Source organism: Ochotona princeps, chromosome 10, assembly GCF_030435755.1.
Source record: "Ochotona princeps isolate mOchPri1 chromosome 10, mOchPri1.hap1, whole genome shotgun sequence".
Classification (NCBI taxonomy): Eukaryota; Metazoa; Chordata; class Mammalia; order Lagomorpha; family Ochotonidae; genus Ochotona; species Ochotona princeps.
Genome location: NC_080841.1, coordinates 31724111 through 31743850, shown reverse-complemented (window position 1 = coordinate 31743850; position 19740 = coordinate 31724111). Strand labels below are relative to the sequence as shown.

Below are 19740 nucleotides of genomic sequence, written 5' to 3'. Positions count from 1 at the left end.
TCATCTCACACAGAGAAAAACGCATCTCCTTCCTCGGAAGTAATATGTCCAGCTTAAAAATGTTATTAGGCGGGTTTGTTTCGGGACACCCTCCCCCAACCAAACTCCCACTATTACAAATTCTGGCTCCCCAGATGTGCCCCACCCCCCCACCTTAAACGAGTCAGCCTCGACAGCCTTTCAAACGACGCGATTTCCAGGCGGTACGAAACACGGAAAATGGAAACTATCATTAGTTCATCTCGCTCCCCGCCCCCGCCCGGGATTCCCTTTCTGCCGGTGACGACGTCGGAAAGCGGTGGCGCCCGCCGCGCCTCTCCCCTTCCACCGCTGGCGCACACGGTCCCGCGCGGCTCCCGGCGCCCGCGTTCCCTGCGAGCTGGCCGCGTTCGCTCCGGGATGAAGTCATCCCTATACATAGCGTGCGTAGCAGCAGCTCCTTACAGCGGCTCGGCGCGCTGGGATTCCTCGGCGAGAAAAGGAACGAAGCAAACAATGCTGATCACATTCTACATCTCCCATGCCGCTCCCTCGCCGCCCCCCAAATCCCGCAGGCATTCCTGGCGGCCGCGATGGCCACCCAGTTCCTCGCGTCCCTTTCATGAGAGAGCAACAGGGCGAGCTGAGGACAAGCCGTGGGAGCCCAGTCACGCATCCGCGCTCCTCAGGCCGCTGCCCGCGGGGAGCCAAAAGAGCCCGGCAGGTCCCGCTCTCTCAGTCTTTCTCCGGAACCTCAGCCTGCACGTCAGGCCCCCCCGGAGCTCCCCTCAGCCTCGGGCCGGGGGAGTGGGTACCCGCAGCGGGTGGCGGGGGGGGGACCGAAGGCCAAGGACGGCCCTGTGGCGAGGAACCCCTGCCGTCCGCCGGCGGACTGACGGGGAGGAGGGGGCGCCCGGCATCCCAGGGGCCGCAGGGGGCGGGGTGGGGAAAGCACAAAGAGCCTGGGCTCGGCCGCCCTCGCCGCTCTCCGCAGTCCGGCGGGGGCCCGGCCGCCGGCGCGGGGGTGCGCCCCTCCCCCCGCACCGCCCCCTCGCCCCCGGGGAAGGAGGGGAGGAGGGCGGCGCCTGCGTGTTCCTCCGCCGCGCGCCCCGCCTCCTCCCGGGCTCCGCGCGCCGCTCCCGACTCTCCTCCCGCGCCTGCAGCAGCTGCCGGTTGCACACAGCGGCCTCGGCGGCGGGCGCGGGCCTGTGGAGCGGCGGCCGGGCGCGCGGCCCCGGCGGGCACCCCTCCGCGGGCGGCCGAGGGAGCTCCGGGAGGAGGAGAAGGAGGAGGAGGAAGACGAGGAGGAGGCGGTGGGAGGCGGCGGCCGCCGGGGGACCCGCTCCGCGCCTCGGCCTCTCCGCCCCCTCCCCAGCCTTGCTCCTGCCCTCTTCTCTCACACTCCGGGCCGGCGCCTCGGCTTTGTGCGAGGACATGGTGTAGCTCCCCGGCCGCCGAAGGAGGAGCCGGACACTTGTCTCGCGGCTCGGAGCTGCGTCCCCGCCCCTGGAGGAGAGACCCTTTCGACTAGCGCCTCCCGCGTCTCCCGGCTGCTGGGGAAGCCTCGGCGCCGCCAGCACCATGAGGTGAGGGGCGCGGGGCGGGGGGCCGAGCCGGCCTTTGTGCCGCAGGAACCGCGACCCCCCGCTTTCCAGGGACCCCGCCTTCCAGCTCCCTGCCGGCGCGTCTCCTGTTCTACGGTCTCTCCCTCTCTCTCTTTTGTCCCTTCTAATTTTCTTCCTTCGAATCTTCTTCAACACTCCTGCTTGGGGGGGGGGGGGGGGGGCTCGGTCTAGCTCCGTCGTGCTCTATTCCCTTCCCCCCCCAAATGCTCTTTCACCCAGGATTTCCCACCCTAAATTTAATTTGCGCCCGACTCCTTACCCCCCCAACTCCCCAGCCTTTGCAAACCAAACCCCAGAGATGATGGGGAGGGAGTCGAAAATCGAAACGTAAACGTGCATGTTGCTGGGAAACAGGTATTTTTTTTTTCGGTATATTGGTAAAAATTTTATGCACTTTCGGTGCGAAACTCTCGTGTTTAATTGAAAAAAGGGAGAAAAGTTTGAAAGGTTTGAAATCTCTGCGGGTAATAAAGTGTCCGTGGTAGGTGTGGGTGAAGGAGCTGGGCAAGGTGAAAATTGCACGACGGTGGGGGAAGGGAGGAATTCTTAGGTTTGAGGGGGGCGCAGTAAAAGGCTAGGATAAGTAAGTTGTTTGGTGTGTAGAAGTGGGGGCGGGGAGAGATTTGTTTGGAAAATCTATCCTATCTCCGGCTGCCTGTGTTGCATTGCACCAGCCGCTTGCCCCTTTCCTCTGTAATCAATAAAACAAGCGATTTTTTTTTTAGCCCCCAAGGAAAGAATTGAATGTACATTCATAAAATATATTTTTTTAATTGACACGGTGAAACATATGGTGTGGTATTTTTCGTTTCTCTTGCCGAGAAGAATAAACCATGATGTGGTGTGTCATTCATTGCATTTTTTTTTTTCCTCTCAGTCTTTCCTAAGCCTGTTTTGTGTCCATACCCTGCTTCTCTTCTGGGGTTGGTGCAAGACTTCCTGAGAAATGGGACTTGGTAGACTCCCAGCTAATCCCATTCTGCGTTATCATCCTTAAGGGCCTGCCTTTTTAGGTTAAACAATTGTGAATAAAGTAAATTATTCTTATTTCTCTGTCCTGGATAGTCTTACAGTTCCTTTGGATTTGAATCTCCTTTGTGTTAAAGATTAATGGTCAACCGTAGCCAAGACCTTTATAATGTAATACAATGAGATTTGAATGATATAATCTGCAAAATTCCTCCCTGGCAAGAAAATGTCATGTCATTGGAATTTTTTCTTAATTGGAACACTTTCCATTTTAAACTTTTTATTTCTTTCAAGGTTGACCATGTTCCTGTTTTTGCTTTTTTTATATTTGATATGGCTGTGTTTTGTTTTCACTGAAGCTTACTGTACATTTGAATTCTGTTTTCCGCTGCAAGGTACACACCTTTTATTTCCATGCCCTTAAGTTTAATGCTGTCTCTCTAAGTGGCTGACCCCTTTTCCTTGGTGATTTCACACATTATTTTCAAGTGTAATGGGTCAGTTTAAAAAGTAATTATGACCCACAAACCAGAAAATCACAATTAATCTTTATAAAATACAGCTTGAAAAACTTGAGTCATTATGTTTGAACACTTTTTTTTAAATTAAGTTACTGATGAGTTTGGAAACGCAGAAACTGTAATAAAGTATACATTATATCTTGTAATAGCATCTGCTGTTGATTTCTGCTTTCAGGGATTTAACACTATAGGAGTCTTGTAGACTTGAAAATTTTACCAGGTTTTTGAAGCTTTGGGTAAATGTATGTTAAACATTGAGAATGGTAGGACAGCAAAGTAGTTATTTTCAAAAAAGAATGATGATGAAGTTGTCTGATTTTAAAGATTGTAAACCAAAGAATATTTGAGTTTTGGGTATTCTGTGAAGTTTAATCACTGTCACAACATGTAGTCATGCTGTCGCAGGTGAATTATGTCTTGACAGTTAAAGTTCTTTTTCTAACAAACATAACTTTTGAAGCTCCCCCCACCCCTTGCAGTATTTCTTACGAAGAGAGGGAGGAATTACATGTTTCCAGTATCATAAATATAGAACATGGCACACAGGTCTGGGAAGTTTGTTGAAGCCTGCGACAGTAATTCTTTGTAGGCTGATTTTGAATAATTTAGAGAGTAGAAAAGAGGATCAGTTTGTCACCCTGGAAGGCACTGGATTTAGTAGGAGGCTGTGCCGAGTCACATAGGTGCGTGTTCAGATCCCTGTTTAAATAGACGGCTCTGGTCTGGGGGTAGAAGGTTCTAGTGCTGGGTGCAGGCATTTTCGGGATATTTTGGTGCTAAAGAAAGGGCTTTTCGGTCATAGGAGAATTTGCTTTCAGGTACTGTGGGACATCAGTGTAAGCCTTCTAAATGGGTCTTAGAGTTACATTCAGAGTTGGTTTTGATGTTTGAAAGGCCGTCCAAAACTAGTGCCTGGGCAGGAATTTCCAATGAAACTGGAGAGGATTCTGGAAAGAAGTGATGTTTAAGATCTTCAGGAGTAGCATGCGCCTAAATTATGATTCTGGTGATATAATCATACGCAGACGGGAACTGGATAGTGCTTCACATTCTTGAGATAAACCTAAGTCACTCAACACATTTAAAGCACTGTAGATACACTTGTTAATGTTTTGCTTGAGGAAAAGTATATGGGTCAGTGCAAGAGTTGAGACCAAAAAACTCGTACTTATGGGGTCTCATCTGATTTTAGTTCTGTTCTGTTTTCCATTTAAGCAGTGTTTCAAAAGTGTTGTGCTTTGTGATTGAGATCTGTTTGTATATGCATGCATGTGGAAAACATTATTGTCTTTTATTTTCTGTTTTTTTAAAGTGCCCTTTTATATAGTGTATGCTTTGTAAAGGACTCAAAAAGAGAGATTTTGTTTATCTGAAAGGCTGAGTGACAGAGAGGGATGCTGTTCACTCCAGATAACTCTCAACAGCTGGAGTTAGGACAGGCTGAACCAGAAGTGAAAACTCCATCTGGGTTCTCCCTTGCAGGTGACAGGAACCTCTGGCTCCTGGGCCCTTATCTACTGCCTCTTAGGTGCCTTAGCAGGAAGCTGGAAATCAAAGAGTAGCTAAAAGCAGGCATTCTGTTAAGGGAAACAGTGTCCCAAGTGACAGCTTAATCTGTGCCACAAATGATTGCATTTTAAAAATGAGTTGGTTACTAACTTAAAGCTTCTTTTTTCCCTGTTTCTTTAAACAGAAGAGTTTGTCTAAGATACTAGTGTCTAGCCTAGCAATTTTAATTTTTCTCTATATATATGAAATACATATATAAGCAAGGCAGATACACAGAGAGGAGGAGATGCAAAAACATCTTCCGTCCGCTGATTTACTCTCCAAGTGGCTGCAGTGGCTGGAGCTGAGCAAATCCAAATCTAGGAACAACTTCTGGGTTTCCCACACAGGTGCCAGGGTCCCAAGGCCTTGGGCCATCCTCTGCTACTTTCCAGGCCAACAACAGGGAACTGGATGGGAAATGGAGCAGCCGGGACACAAACTGGTGCCCAAATGGGATACTGGCGTTTGCAAGATGAGGACTTAGCCGTTGAGTCATTGCATCATGCCTGAGCTAATCATTATTTTATTGTAGCATTAAAAATATTTGCTTGAAAGGCAGAGTGTGAGCTGCTGAGATCCGTGTGCTGTTTGCTTCCTCAAATGTCTGCAATAGTGAGGGCTGGGCCTGTGGAAGCTATGAGCTGGCACATACCTGCCTCCAGGTGTGTACCTGTACAGTGGTGGGACATTGGGCAGAACCGGCACCTCAGGTCAGGCAGATTTTGTATAAAATGCAGGAATCCTAAGCCTGTTTTTAATGCTACGTAAAACACTAGCCCCTCCTTGATTTTTCTTGTTTTGTCTAAGATTTATTAATTTGAAGGCAGAGTGGTAAAGGGAGGAAGAATAAGAGATCCTTTGTCCACTAGTTTACTCCACAACTCCTCATCTGGGCTAGGTTAAAATAAGTAGCCATGAGCTCCATTGGTAGGGAGAACTGAGTGATGAGGACTCAAATATTTAAGTATTATCTGCTACCACACAGGCTCCTTAGCAGGAAGCTGAATCAAGCAGAGTAGCTGGACCTCAACCACAATGCTTATTTTAAAATAATTTTTACTAATTTTTCTTTCCCCCGAAAGGCAGAGTGACAGAGGGAGGGACTAGCAAAAGAACCGTTCATTGGTTCACTTTATAAACGGCTGTAATGGCTGGAGTGGGTCAAGTGGAAGCCAAGAATCAGGAACCCTGTCTGGGTGTCCCATGTGGGTGGCAGCGACCTAAGCACTTCACTGTTTTTCCCAGGCATATTAGCAGGAGCTAGAAGTGGAGCACCTGCAACTTGAGCCAGTACTTCGATATGGGATGCTGGTGTTGGCTGGATCTTCTATGTCACATTGTTGGCTCCTGATTATTTTTTGGAAAAATATGTAAAGACACTTTTTCAGATTTATCTATTTTTTATTACAAAGTCAGATATACAGAGAGGAGGAGAGACAGAGAGGAAGATCTTACGTCCAATGATTCACTCCCCAAGTGAGCGCAACAGCCGGTGCTGTGCCGATCCGAAGCCGGGAACCAGGAACCCCTTCCGGGTCTCCCACATGGGTGCAGGGTCCCAAAGCTTTGTGCCGTCCTTGACTGCTTTCCCAGGCCACAAGCAGGGAGCTGGAAGGGAAGTGGAGCTGCTGGGATTAGAACCGGTGCCCATATGGGATCCCAGGGCGTTCAAGGAGAGGACTTTAGCCGCTAGGCCATGGTGCCGGGCCCTAAATACACTTTTTTAAAAAAATTTGTTTTACTTTTATTGCAAAGTCAGATATACAGAGAGGAGGAGAGACAGAGAAGAAGATCTTCCGTCTGATGATTCACTCCCCAAGTGGCCACAATGGCCGGAGCTGAGCCTATCCAAAGCCAGGAGCCAGGAGGCTCTTCCAGGTCTGCCACATGGGTGCAAGGTCACAAGGCTTTGGACTATCCTCAACTGCTTTCCCAGGCCACAAGCAGGGAGCTGGGATGGGAAGTGGAGCTGCCGGGATTAGGACCGGTGCCATATGGGATATCTGCACATTCAAGGCGAGGACCTTAGCTGCTAGGCCACCGCGCTGGGACCGACACATTTTTTAAAGAAAGAATTATTTATTTGAAAGATAGAGCTAGATGGAGAGACAGAAAAATCTCCCACTGGTTCACTTCCTAAATGATTGCTACTGTCCTGGCAGAAGCCAGGAAACAGGAACTTCTTCTAAGTCTCATGTGAATGTAGGACCTAGGCACTTGGGCCATTTTGCACTGCTTTCCCAGGCACATTAGCAGGGAGTTAGATTGGAAGTGGAACAGTTGGGAATAGAACTGATGCTGATGTGGGTTGTTGTTATCACAAGCAGTGGCTTAACTTGCTGTACCCTGACACTGGCCCCTAGAATTATTTCTTTAATAAGGAACTAATGATATAGAAGGTACTTTATATACTTGTGAACATATATTGCTCTTATTTCAAAGCCTAGTTCTCTTTTAGACTAGTTGGTTAAAATTTGTGGGCAGGGCCTGGTGCGATAGTGTAGAGGCTAAAGTCCTTGCCTTGAATATGCTGGGATCCCATGTGGGTGCTGGTTCTAATCCAGGCGGCCCCACTTCCCATCCGGCTCCATGCCTGTGGCCCAGGACTGCAGTCTAGGATTGCCTGAGGCTTTGGAACCCTGCACCCGCGTGGGGTATCCAGAGGAAGCTCCTGACTCCTGGCTTCGGATTGGCTCAGCTCTAGCCGTGAGACCGCTTGTGGAGTGAACTATCAGAAGGAAGATCTTCCTCTCTGTCTCCTCTCTGTATATTCACCTTTCCAATAAAAATAAATAAATCTAAAAAAAAATTTGTGGGCAGTTTGCTGCATGTTGGGATCTTAGTTCAAGGATGTCAGATAGGTTCTATTTTGGTTATTTCACTTGGCAGTTGCCATGGTGATAGGACATTGATGCATTCCTTGGCTTGAGGGCTAAGGGTGCTGTAGTTCTTCTGTGTGTTTGGGACATGGGTCCCAGGGAGTAATATTGAAGAGTGGTTCCCGGAATGCAGTTTATAAACTGCCAAAGTTCTACTGCAGCCTTATTAGGGTAGCTGCTGAGATTGCTTGTAATATATAAAATTGGAGCCTTTGAAATACTTCTTGGGATTTTGTTAATGTTCATTTTATGGTAATGACAAGCTAGATATGTTTCAGAATGTGGTACAACCCAGGGGCAGAAGACCTAGGTTTAATATGTTGACTTGCTAGTTGAACACACTGGTAAAAATGGAGATAATCTTTATTTCACAGGATTGTTGGGTGTTGAGACACTATGAAAAGATACAAATAAGTAGTCTCTGTTCTCGTGGGTCTGTACTTGTGCTCAGAGCTGTTGGCAGTGACTTTCCCACAGAGGCTTATTTTAGGAATGGGAGCCAAATCTTCATCTTTTTGAATGTCAGTATTACAGGTGTTTATTAAGTGAATACATCTTTTTTTTCTTTTTTTAAGATTAATTTATTTTTATTAGGAAGGCAAATTTTTCAGAGAGGAGGGACAGAGAGGTCGTCTATCTGCTGGTTCACTCCCCAAATGCCTACAACCAGAATTGTGCCAGGAGTTGCTTCCGTGTCTCACACTGAGTACAGGGACCCAAGGCTTGGGCCATCATCTGCTGCTTTCCCAGGCCACAAGTAGGGAGCTGGATAGGAAGTGGAGCAGCGGGGATTAATAGAGAAAATTGAATGAACTTTATATAGTATTCAAGGTTTTGAATACCTCATCAGACCAGTTGACATAAGCAAAATAAGTAGGCAGCAGCTATTTAGCTGGTATAGAAAAAAATCACATATTGGATTGATGGTTTTGATAATTTATCATTCACAGAGCTTAAAACAGGGGTGATTGTGTAACTTATGGAACACCCAGTCTTCATCATGAGTATAATAGAATTTGATAAAATGTGGTTTCAATTTTTATGTGCTTGCAGGGGAGTAAAAGGATAGTTAAACCCCTCTTGTGCCAATTTACAATGTTGTCTTTGAAATTGTTGGAATTGAGTAGAAGCAAAAACGAAAATCTACATCTCAGTGGGTGCTTCCCAAATGCAGGTTGCAGAAGCCAGCCCAGATTCCTTGTGAGACCTGGAAGTAGTGCCTGGCTGACCCCCAGGTGCTATTCCTGCGCCCTGTGCTCCCTCGCCGCCCTCCTTTCCACCCCGCATTTATTACCCTGTTTGGCAGTGACCTGAATCTGTTTGTCTCTCTTCATTGTAAGCTCCTTCATGGCAGGGACTGTATTTTTTTTATATTCATGGTAACAACACAGTGCTTGGCAAATAGTGAATACCCATATAAGTATTTGACTTGGCTTTGGTGTTCTTTTGTAGAATATATTTAACAATAACAGTCATCATTTGGGAGCACATGGATTATTCTAGAACTTTACTGGGTAATGTAGGCTGTAATACAGTATTTGGCAGATACTAAGTGCTGGCAAATTATTTGATTAAACAAACCCTACCATCCTGAGACAGGAACAGTATACTTATACACAAAGCTCAGAAGTGGGCAGTGTCAACTTGGGTTTGTCTAACTTTGAAGTGCTTTTGGGAGGATACCATGTTTCCTTGACTTTGTCATTCAATCCTGAATTAATAGGCTGCCATTCTTTGTTTTTAGTCTCTTTGATCGAAGAAGTCAGAGATATTTTAAGCAGCAAGCTTATGTACCCTCTTTTGGTTTAGCTTATTTCTATGCCATTTAATACCTGTTTTGTTTTGGTTCTTATCATGGGTTGAAATACCAATAGCTGGATAGTTGAGAATATTCATGAAAGATGATAGCTAGCTGGGGCTGTTGCCATAACAAGAACACCATAGGTTTGGAGTTTTGACAATAGAATTTCTTTTTCACAGCTTGGAGGCTGCAGTCCCAGATATGCTTAGGTTCTGGTGGCATCTCCCTTTCCTGGCCTGCAAAGCATGGCCTTTCTACTGTGTCCTTGGGTGGCTTGATGTGGTAATATGTTTTTCCGAACTTCTCTGAGAAGGCCACCAATTGTACTGGACTATGATCCCACTCTTAGGGCCTTACTTAACCTTGACTAGCTCTTAAAATTCCTGTCTTTAAATACAGTGTCATTGAGGTTAGGGTATCATTTGGACTAGCAGATATGTCTATACTTTTATTGTCAGTATGTACAACTGATGGAAGAAGATGATCTATGTAATATAGGAGAATTATAGGCAGATTTTAAGTAAGTACATGTAGATACCATTTATGAAGAAAGGTAAATTGTAGGGGAGGGAGGACCTGGCATATGTAAGAGGCATCTTAGATTTTCTAGAAATTTACATTGGAAATTGTAAATTTTGCAGTGTTGGATAAAGAGTTAAGACTGAAGTCAGCTCTAGGTTCGAATCCAGGTTTTAGCATTTACTGATTTAATATTTACTGATTTACTTGTAAATTAAAGCTTTTAGAAACTTGAATTTCTTGTGTAAAATGAAAATAATTTCTGTATTATCATTTTTGGGACAAATAAAATCCTATCATAAAACCTGGTACACAGAATGGGCTTGATAAAAGTAAATCTAAGAAAATGTAGAAGAGTATGTGCCTGGCGCAATGGCTAGTGGCTAAATCCTTGCTTTGCATGTGCCAGGATCCCATATGGGCACAGATTCGTGTCTTGATGGCTCTGCTTTCCATTCACATTCAGCTCTCTACTTGAGACCTGGGAAAGCAGTAGAAGATGACCCAAAGCCTTGGGACCCTGTATCCACATGGGAGACCTGGAGGAAGCTCTTGGCTCCTGGTTTGGGATCAATTCAGCTGCAGCTGTTGTGGCCACTTGAAGAGTGAACCAGTTGACATAAGATCTCTCTTTGTATCTCCTTCTCTCTGTAAATCTTTAAGTTTATGTTAAGAATGTGATCTACCATATAAAGTGATGTAGCTGCTTTAGAAAACGGTTTAGCAGTTTATCAGAAAGTTAAAATAGTTATCCTGTGACCTTAACATATGACCTAGTGATTCTACCATTACTTGTGAGAAGAAATGAAGGCTTGTTCACACAAGAATGTGTGTACAAATAACCATGGCATTATTATTATTAATAGTCAAAAATTAGAAACAACCTACATGTTCCTAAGTTGATGAATGGACAAACAAAATATGATATGTCCATATACTTGTGACCAAAAACAAGTACTGACGTTGGGCATGTCAGATAAACCTTGAAAACCTAAGTCAAGGAAACCAGACACAGAAGTCCGTGTCTGGAGTGGGCATTTCGTGTAATATTTAAGATGCCTTCTTCCCGAATTAGATTATCTAGGTTTGGGTGCTTGCTCTGCTTCTGACACAAGCTTCCTATTCATGCAAACCGTGGATGCAATGTTAATACAGGTTGTTGGTTCCAGTCAGTGGGGGAGTGTGCTCTGTCTCTAATTAAGAAGGGCCATCTATTAAAATAAGCCATATGAAGTTTCTGGAATGTACAGATTCATGGAGACAGGAAACAGGTAAGTAACAGCAGGTCGTGAGAAAGGAATGAGAAATGGCTGCTGTTGTGGGTAAAGGTTTTAATTCTGGGATGGTGAAATCACAGTGGTGTGATTACTCAGGTTCGTGAATATATCAAGTTACTGGGGCCCTGGTGTGGTAGCCTAGAGACTAAAGTCCTTGCCTTGCACACACTGGGATCCCTTACGGCTACCGATTCAAATCCTAGCTGCCTCATTTCCCATCCAGCTCCCTATGTGGCCTTGGAAAACAGTCCAGGATGGCCCAAAGCCTTGGGACCCTGCATCTGCTTGGGAAACAAGAAAGAAGCTCCTGGCTTCAGATCGGCACAGTGCTGGCTGTTGTGACCACTAGGGAATCATCAGACAGAAGATCTTCCTCTCTGTCTCTCCTTCTTTCTGTATATCTGACTTTGCAATAAAAATAAATATTTTTTAAAAAGTTGCTTTCAAATGATGAATTTTATAGTATATGAATTATGTCTTATAATACCCTGTCCCCACCCAATCCTTAAGTGATGATTAATTAAAATATGTATGTGTTAAATTGATTTGAAAGAGAGAGAATCTTTCATCCTTCCCCAGATTGCCACAACAGCCAGCACTGGGCCAGGTGAAACCACAGGTCAGAAGCTTCATCTGTATCTTCCACATGGGTGACAGGGACCCAAACACTTGTGCCATCTTTTGCTTTTGCCTGGCCATCATTAGGAAGCTGGATTGGAAGTGGGGTGATTGGAACACAAAGTGATAAAAATGTTGTTTGAGAGACAGAAGACTCATCCCCTGGTTGACTCCCCAGATACCTGCATTGCCTGGGCTGGGTCTCTAGGAGTGGGAACCCAGTCCAGATCTGCCATGTGGGTGGCAGGGCTGCATGAGGAGGTAGTGGGATCAGGAGCAGGACTGTGGCTTGGACTCAGCCACTCCAGTATAGAACACCAGTTTCTCCATCAGTGTTTTAGCTGCCAAGCCAAATCCCTGCCCCACTTTTGATTTTTGATTTGTTGCTGTTGATGTTTTTATTACTTTGAATTAATATTTTATTTTTTAACTTTTAACATTAATTGACTTGGAACAGAGATATCTTCCATTTGTTGATTCATTCCCCAAATACCTGCAACAGTCAGGGCTGGAGCAGACTGAAGCCAGGAAAAAGCCTTTTGCTTCATCCAGGTCTCCCAAGTGGGTGGCAGGAATCCATGTATGTGAGCCTTCATCTGCATTCACGGGAAACTGGATCAGAAGCAGAGCTGGGACTCAAGCCAGTCACTCCACTATGAAACATGGACATCACAAGTGGTATCTCAACCGTTGTGTTAAGGCCTGTGTCTGGGTTAGTATTTGGAATTGGCCTTTTCATGATTTCTGAAAAGCGATTGCAGACAAACTATTGAACCAGGCAGGTGACTGTACTGAAGTGGAAACCTTGGTAGTGATGCCTCTGAGAGGCATGTGACACTTTAGGAGCTAGAACTTCGTGCCAACGTGGTAGTCACCTTTGGTAGCCCTGTTACAATTCGGGATGACTGTCACTAATAAAATGTGATGAAATTGCAGATTCTTCAGAAAACTTTAATTTGAAGTGATGATTTTCTTGAGTCTCTTTACAGTATCCTTGAATACCAAGGAGTATAGTCTTTGTGAAGTGAAGTAGAAATGATGACATTGAAATTTTAAAAACCATTAAAAAATTATTTGAAGGAGAAGTAAAGTAACCAGAACTTGAACTGGTACCCATACGGGGTTCTGGTATTTCAGGTGGTGGCTTAATTTGCTGTGTAGTAACACTGGCCCGTAAGTTTTTGAGTGAGGGGATTTTTCTGTGTAGGTTTTATAATGATTAAATATTGGTTATTTGAGTGCTTACTTTGTTCTGCAGTTGTAATGTGTCCTGATTTTTTAAAAAGATTTCTACTATTGTGAAGCAGTATAAATTTTATAAGGTCCAGCAAGTATACTGATCTTAAAAGCTCAAATTCAAACTATCTAGAATTTTAGTATTTTGATACTTAATTTTCTATGCTTTTTGTAATGCATATGTAGTCATAAGTGTGCTTGTGTATCTATATGAGTAAAGTGAGATTGTACTGTTGATAAAAATGAAGTTGGAGGTGGATATTTGGCTAAGTAATTAAGTTGCTCCGTGGGTGCCTGTAGTGCATGCTGGAATACCTAGTTGGAGTCCCTGCTCCTCTATCTCTTGTCCCACTTGATGCTAAAATACATCTTTAGGGAGTAGTAGGTGATTTTTTAAAAAAGATTTATTTTATCTTTATTGCAAAGTCAGATAGACAGGAGGAGAGATAAAGCAAGATCTTCCATCTGTTGATTGACTCCACAACTGACCACAACAGTCGGAACTGAGCCGATCCAAACCCAGGAGCCAGAAACTTCCTCCAGGTCTCCCATGCGGGTACAGGGTCCCAAGACTTTGGACCGTCCTCAGCTGTTTTCCCAGACCACAGGCAGGGAGCTGGATGGGAAACGAGGTCGCTGGGATTAGAACCTGCGCCCTTATGGGATCCCGACGTATTCAAGGTGAGGACTTTAGCTGCTAGGCCACTGTGCCAGGCCCAGTGGTAGGTGATTACTCAAGTACTTGTGTTCTTGCCATCCACGTGGGACACATGCATGAAGTTCCTGGCTTCTGACTTAAACTTGGTGCAGCCCAGGCTGTTGCAGTCATTTGGGGAATGAAACCAACAGGTTAGAAGATTTCAGATTTGTTTTTCTGACTTTCAAGTAAATGAAAATTGAAGAAAAAGTAAAATGAAGCTGTATTATGTATTTTGTGCCTGCTCTTTTCTCACATAATTCTCACCAGTAAATATAGTCGGGTAATTTTGGTGCCTACATGGTGCTTCATTGCTTTGGTGGAGACTTTACCCACTTGATCTCCTAATGGGCTTTTAGATTTGTCCGAGAAAACACTGCTGAGACTCTGATGAAGCATTTGCATTCCATGTCATCATGGCTGGGTTTGATACCTGGGTCTGACCTCCTGCCTCCAGCTTCCCTCTAATGCAAGCCTGAGGAGCAGTGATAATGGCTCAAGTAATTGGGTTCCTACCACCTATGTGGAAAACCTGCTTGTAGTCTTCTTGGTTTACAGCTTGGCTCACAGTTCCTGCACCTGTCCAGACCCAGCCTTGGCTTTGTTGGCCGTGTGGGGAGTGAACCAGCAAATGTGATTGCTGTCTCTGTGCCTCAGAACAGCAAAGTGCTACGAGCAGACGTTTTTGGATAGATGTCTTTGTGCACATATATAATTATATGTTAGGGTAGATTTCTGGAAATAAAGTCAAAGAGCAGTGTTTCCTGCTCTCCCGTATCTACCCTATCAACATCCTGCCAGACTGGCCTCCATTTGCTTCTGTTCATCTCACTGACTTGCCAAGTCCAGACTACTGTTAAATCTCGTCTGAACAATCAGTGTTCATCATTGACGTTCTTGTCCGTTCTCTGTGCTTTAGATCCACCGATTTTAGAGATCAAATGTTTTTACATTTCTCTGAAAACCTTCAGTGACACCTTATTCTTATTCTAAAATCGACTTAATTATGAAGACTAGATGATTAAGATCCTGTGATTTGAACCTACAGTTCTCTCTGTGTATGCAGTAAATATTTGAGTAGGAAGTGCAAATGAAATTAGCAGAAGAGATGGGCTGATGCATTGGTGGCACAGCACACTAATCTTCCATCATTTTGGTGCTGGCATTCCCTGTGCATGCAGTTGCGTGTTCCGGTTGCACCAGTCCAATCCAGCTCTCTGTTTATGGCCTGGGAAAGCAGTGGAGGATGACTTAAGTTCTTGGGACCTGGAAGAAGCTCCTGGGTCTTGATTGACAATCAGCTCTGGCCATTGTGGCCGTTTGGGGAGTGAATCAGTGAATGGAAGACCTCTTATGTTTCTCTTCTGTAAAATCTGTCTTTCAAATAAAAATAAATCTTTAAAACAATTCGAAAGAAGAGAAGAGATTACCTGACTAGAGAAAATTATATCAGTTTTTGATATACATTACAAGATAGATGAGAGTTCTAGTTCTCCTACTCTGGCCAACTCAGGTGTTATATGCCCTTTTAATCTTTGCTAATCTTAGAGGAAAAGGTGTAATTGCATTGTTTGGTTTTATATTTCTTTGATTATTAGTAAGGTTAAACAGTTCTTCATCTCTATGGGAACGCTTTTATTTTGTGTAAGTATCTGTTGATGTGCTCTCTGTGGACTGTCTTACAATTACTTTACAATATCTTAATAGAAATATTAACCTTTCATAATAAATACAAAATTGTACAAACTGCCTCAAAACCTTGCTTTTTTCCCTTTGTTTTTAAAGATTTATTTATTTTTATTGGAAAGGCAGATTTACAGAGAGAAGGAGAGACAGAAAGGTCTTCCATCTGCTGGCTCATTCCCCAAATGCTGCAATGGCCAGAGCTGAGCTGATCCGGAGGCAGGAGCCAGGAGCTGTCCCTAGATCTCCCATGTGAGTGCAGGGTCCCAAGGCTTTGACCCATTCTTGACTGCTTTCCCAGGCCACAAGCAGGGAGCTGGATGGCACATGGAGCAGCTGGGACACTGACGAGCATTCATATAGAATCTTGGTGCTTGCACTGGGGAGAATTAGCTAATTGAGTCATCACGCTGGCCCTCTCAAAACCTTGTAAAACGTGAATGAATTGACGGGCAATTCTTTTCCTACTTGAGTTCATTCATGTGTTTTCATTCACTTGACAAGGGATTTATCTTATCTGGCCTTTTCCCCGCATCTGTCACTTGGTGATAGTGGCCTTCTCATGACAGCATGCATCAATATGAAAACTCTTCTCACACCTGTGCTTGTCACATGTTCAAGCGCAGAGTGAGTTGGTGTGGAAGGAGACACCACAGAAGCTTGTCAGGAGGTGTGATTCATTGGAATCCATGATGGAAACTCTACATGTATCTTGTAAACATGCTAATTTTAATTTTGTCTTGGTTTAGAAGTCTCACAATTTGATGTCAATCCGTCAGTCTTCATTGGTTCTGTCTTTGGTGTTTTGTGATCCCGTATCTAAAATTAGCATACATATTCTTCTCTTTTACATGTATACTGTTTTTTACATATATACTTTCATTTTATGTTTAAATTTAAGTAACCTGAAATTAATGATGTTAAGATGGAAGCTTACGGGCCTGGCGTGATGGCCTAGCGGCTAAAGTCCTCGCCTTGAACGTGCCGGGATCCCATATAGTCGCCAGTTCTAGTCCCCACAGCTCCACTTCCCATCCAGCTCCCTGCTTGTGGCCTGGGAAAGCAGTCCAGGACGGCCCAAAGCCTTGGGACCCTGCACCCGTGTAGGAGACCTGGAGGAAGTTCCTGGCTCCTGGGTTTGGACTGGCATAGCGCTGGCTGTTGTGGTCACTTGGGGAGTGAATCAACAGATGGAAGATCTTCTTCTCTATCTCTCCTCCTCTCTATATATCTGACTTTGCAATAAAAATAAATAATACATCTGTAAAAAAAAAGATGGAAGTGCACTGTATCAAGTATTTGGCCATTTCTCGGCATATGTGGTTTAATTTTTCACAGGTTTGAAAGTATACTAAATATGGATGGTTTGTGCTATGGCATGTAGGCTAAGCCTCCTGTGGTGCTGACATCCCATATGGGCGTTGGTTCACTTCCCAACTGCTCCACTTCCAGAGCAGGATGACTCATGTCGTTGGGCCCTTGCATCAGGTGGGAGACCCAGAGGAGGGTCCTTGCTCCTGACTTTGGATCAGATCGGTTCCAGCTGTCAGCATTTGGAGAGTGAACCAGTGGATGCAGGACCTCTCTCTTTCCTTCTCTCTGTAACTCTGCCTTTCAAATAAAAATAAAAAATATATATATTTTAAAATAAAGAACATACTGAATAATTAATTCTGCTTCTGGACTCATTAATTGTGTAATTCTGTACTGCAACTCATTGTTTGTTATAAGTTTTGGTAGTAATAGAGGCAGGCACTCTTTAAGACTTTATTTGTTGTTCCATTTAACACATTTTCAGATTAGTTTTAGAACCCTTGGGCCTGGCCCCATGGAGAGTGTCCCATAAGAGAGTGTTGGTGTGAGTTCTACTACTCTATCTCTGACCAAGCAGAAAATAACCTATACACTGAACCCCTGCTGCTCATATGGGAGACGAATTGTGTTAATGTATTAATATGTACAAGGGAGAGAATTAGTCCTTTTATAATATCAATTTTTCTGCTCTTCATATATTAAGGTTTTTAGATTTAATTTTTATTAGGATACAGGAATTTGTTTCTAGTTTAAGAAGTCTGATGTACCTTTAAAATGTTTAAAAATGTTCTTATATTTTTAGAAAATAAATGCATAATTTTTAATATGTAAAAATTATGTGTTAAACATAGTATATAAAAGTATGGGTATGGATATATGTTTTTGACTTGTTTTATCATAAGTACATCTGTTCTCATTTTCGCTGGTCTTAATTTTATATAAAATGCATGTACTTGTATTTAAAACAAAGCTTCTGTTTTTAAGATATTTTTCCTTTGCTAATTGATTCCAAGTTTTGAGATTAGTGTTCCTGTTTTCCTAGAGTTGAACAACATAGCTGATAGTTACTGAGCACCTACTGCCTGAAAGCTTTATATTGGGACTTACTTAATATTGCTCTGACAGCTTGTAAGCTAGAAACTCTTGTCATCCTCATTGTAGAGGCAAGCACACCAAGGCACAGAGGAGTAAGTGGCTTGTTCAGGGCCACCCAGTGACTATGCAGTCGACTTATGTAGTTGAAAGTGTGATTCCACAGCCCATGGTTTGAGCCAGTATGCTCTTGGACCTCTGGTTTGTGAATCAAGGCATGTATTATTGACGTGAACGTGAATATTTTTCCTTGTGATTTCATCATATACGGAGTCTTTATTTTTTGAATATAAGTGTTAGAGAACAAGGCCGTGTAGAATGAATTGACCTAGAACATTTCAGAGATAATAATGCACAGCAGGGGTACAGAGAAAATGTTTTATTTGGGTTTAATCTTGAAAAGTGAAACAAAATTATGAGAATATTCAACATTCATTTTATAGTTGCAGCTGTGTACCAGGTTCTTTTTTTTTTTTAAAGATTTATTCATTTTATTACAGCCAGATATACAGAGAGGAGGAGAGACAGAGAGGAAGATCTTCCGTCCAATGATTCACTCCCCAAGTGAGCCGCAACAGGCCGGTGCGCGCCGATCCGAAGCCGGGAACCTGGAACCTCTTCCGGGTCTCCCACATGGGTGCAGTGTCCCAATGCATTGGGCCGTCCTCGACTGCTTTCCCAGGCCACAAGCAGGGAGCTGGATGGGAAGTGGAGCTGCTGGGATTAGAACCGGCGCCCATATGGGATCCTGGGGCGTTCAAGGCGAGGACTTTAGCTGCTAGGCCACGGCACCGGGCCCAAGATTTATTTATTTTTACTGGAAAGTCAAATATACAAAGAAGAGAAGAGACAGAGAGGAAAATCTGTCTGTTGGTTCACTCCCCAAGAGGCCACAATGGCTGGAGCTGAGCCAATCCAAAGCCAGGAGTCAGGAGCCTCTTCCAGATCTCTCACACAGCTTCAGGGTCTCAAGGCTTTGGACCATCCTCAACTGCTTTCCCAGGCCACAGGCAGGGAGCTGGATGGGAAGTGGGGCCACCAGAACATGAACTGAAGCCCATATGGGATCCCGGGGCGTTCAAGGCGAGAACTTTAGCCGCTAGGCCACGCCGCCGGGCCCAACGTTCTTAGAGTGGAAGATGAATTAATGAAGTATGGGTTGCTTTTAAGAGTTTTTTGCATAATTTCTCTGGCAGAACTGGAAGATAGCATGAAACTTTATTGTTGATGTTATTACGGACTTTTCCAGGATGACCAAGTCCTTTTCATAACAGTGTTCACAAGGGCCTCATTAGTTTTCTTAGGTGTTTCCCTCTTTTCCTCCCCTTCTAAAAATTTTAAATAAATCTTTAAATAAATCTTACTTGAAGAATCAGAGTTGCAAAAGTTGGGGAGAAACTGACAGAAAGACCTTGATCCACTGGTTCACTCCCCAAATAGCTGCGGTGGCCAGAAGTAGGCCTTTCTGAAGCCAGAAGCCAGAAGCCAGGAGCCAGGAGTTAGGAACTTCTGGGTCTTCCATGTGGGTACAAAAATTTGGGCTGTGCTCTGCTGCTTTCCCAGGCACATGAGCAGAAAGTGGGATCAAAAGTGGGGCTTCTGAGATTTGAACTGGTGCCGTTGGATGCTACCTGGTGCCATAGATAGCAGCTTTACTGGCTGAGCCACAGCTCCTGCCTCCAAGGTGCTTTCCTTTGATTTTTCAAGTAATTTTTTTTTTTCTAATTTTATTTGAAAGAGACAGACACAGGGAGAGATCTTCCATCTGCTTCTTAACTCTCTGAACAGCTACAACAGCAGCAACTGTGGGGCAGTCTCTGAAGCCAGGAGTCAGTAGTTTCTTCTGGATTTCCTCTGTGGGTACAGAGGGCCCAAGTGTTTGGGTCATCTTCCATTGCTTTCCCAGTTCCGGTAGTAGGGGTTGGAGTGGAAGTGCAGCAGCCAGGACTTGAACTGGCTCTCTTTACAGGATTCCAGCT

General features: G+C 44.4%; 1 protein-coding gene across 1 annotated transcript in view; it reads left to right on the top strand.

Annotated features, from left to right (window-relative positions):
- Window positions 1-1184: 1184 nt before the first annotated feature.
- ENAH (ENAH actin regulator) overlaps window positions 1185-19740 on the top strand; it is a 139060-nt gene continuing 120504 nt past the window's right edge. The window contains exon 1 of the mRNA XM_058669246.1: window positions 1185-1565. Within this exon, the coding sequence (XP_058525229.1) occupies window positions 1561-1565 (5 nt within the window). The 5' untranslated portion in view covers window positions 1185-1560. The remainder of the gene's footprint in view (window positions 1566-19740) is intronic.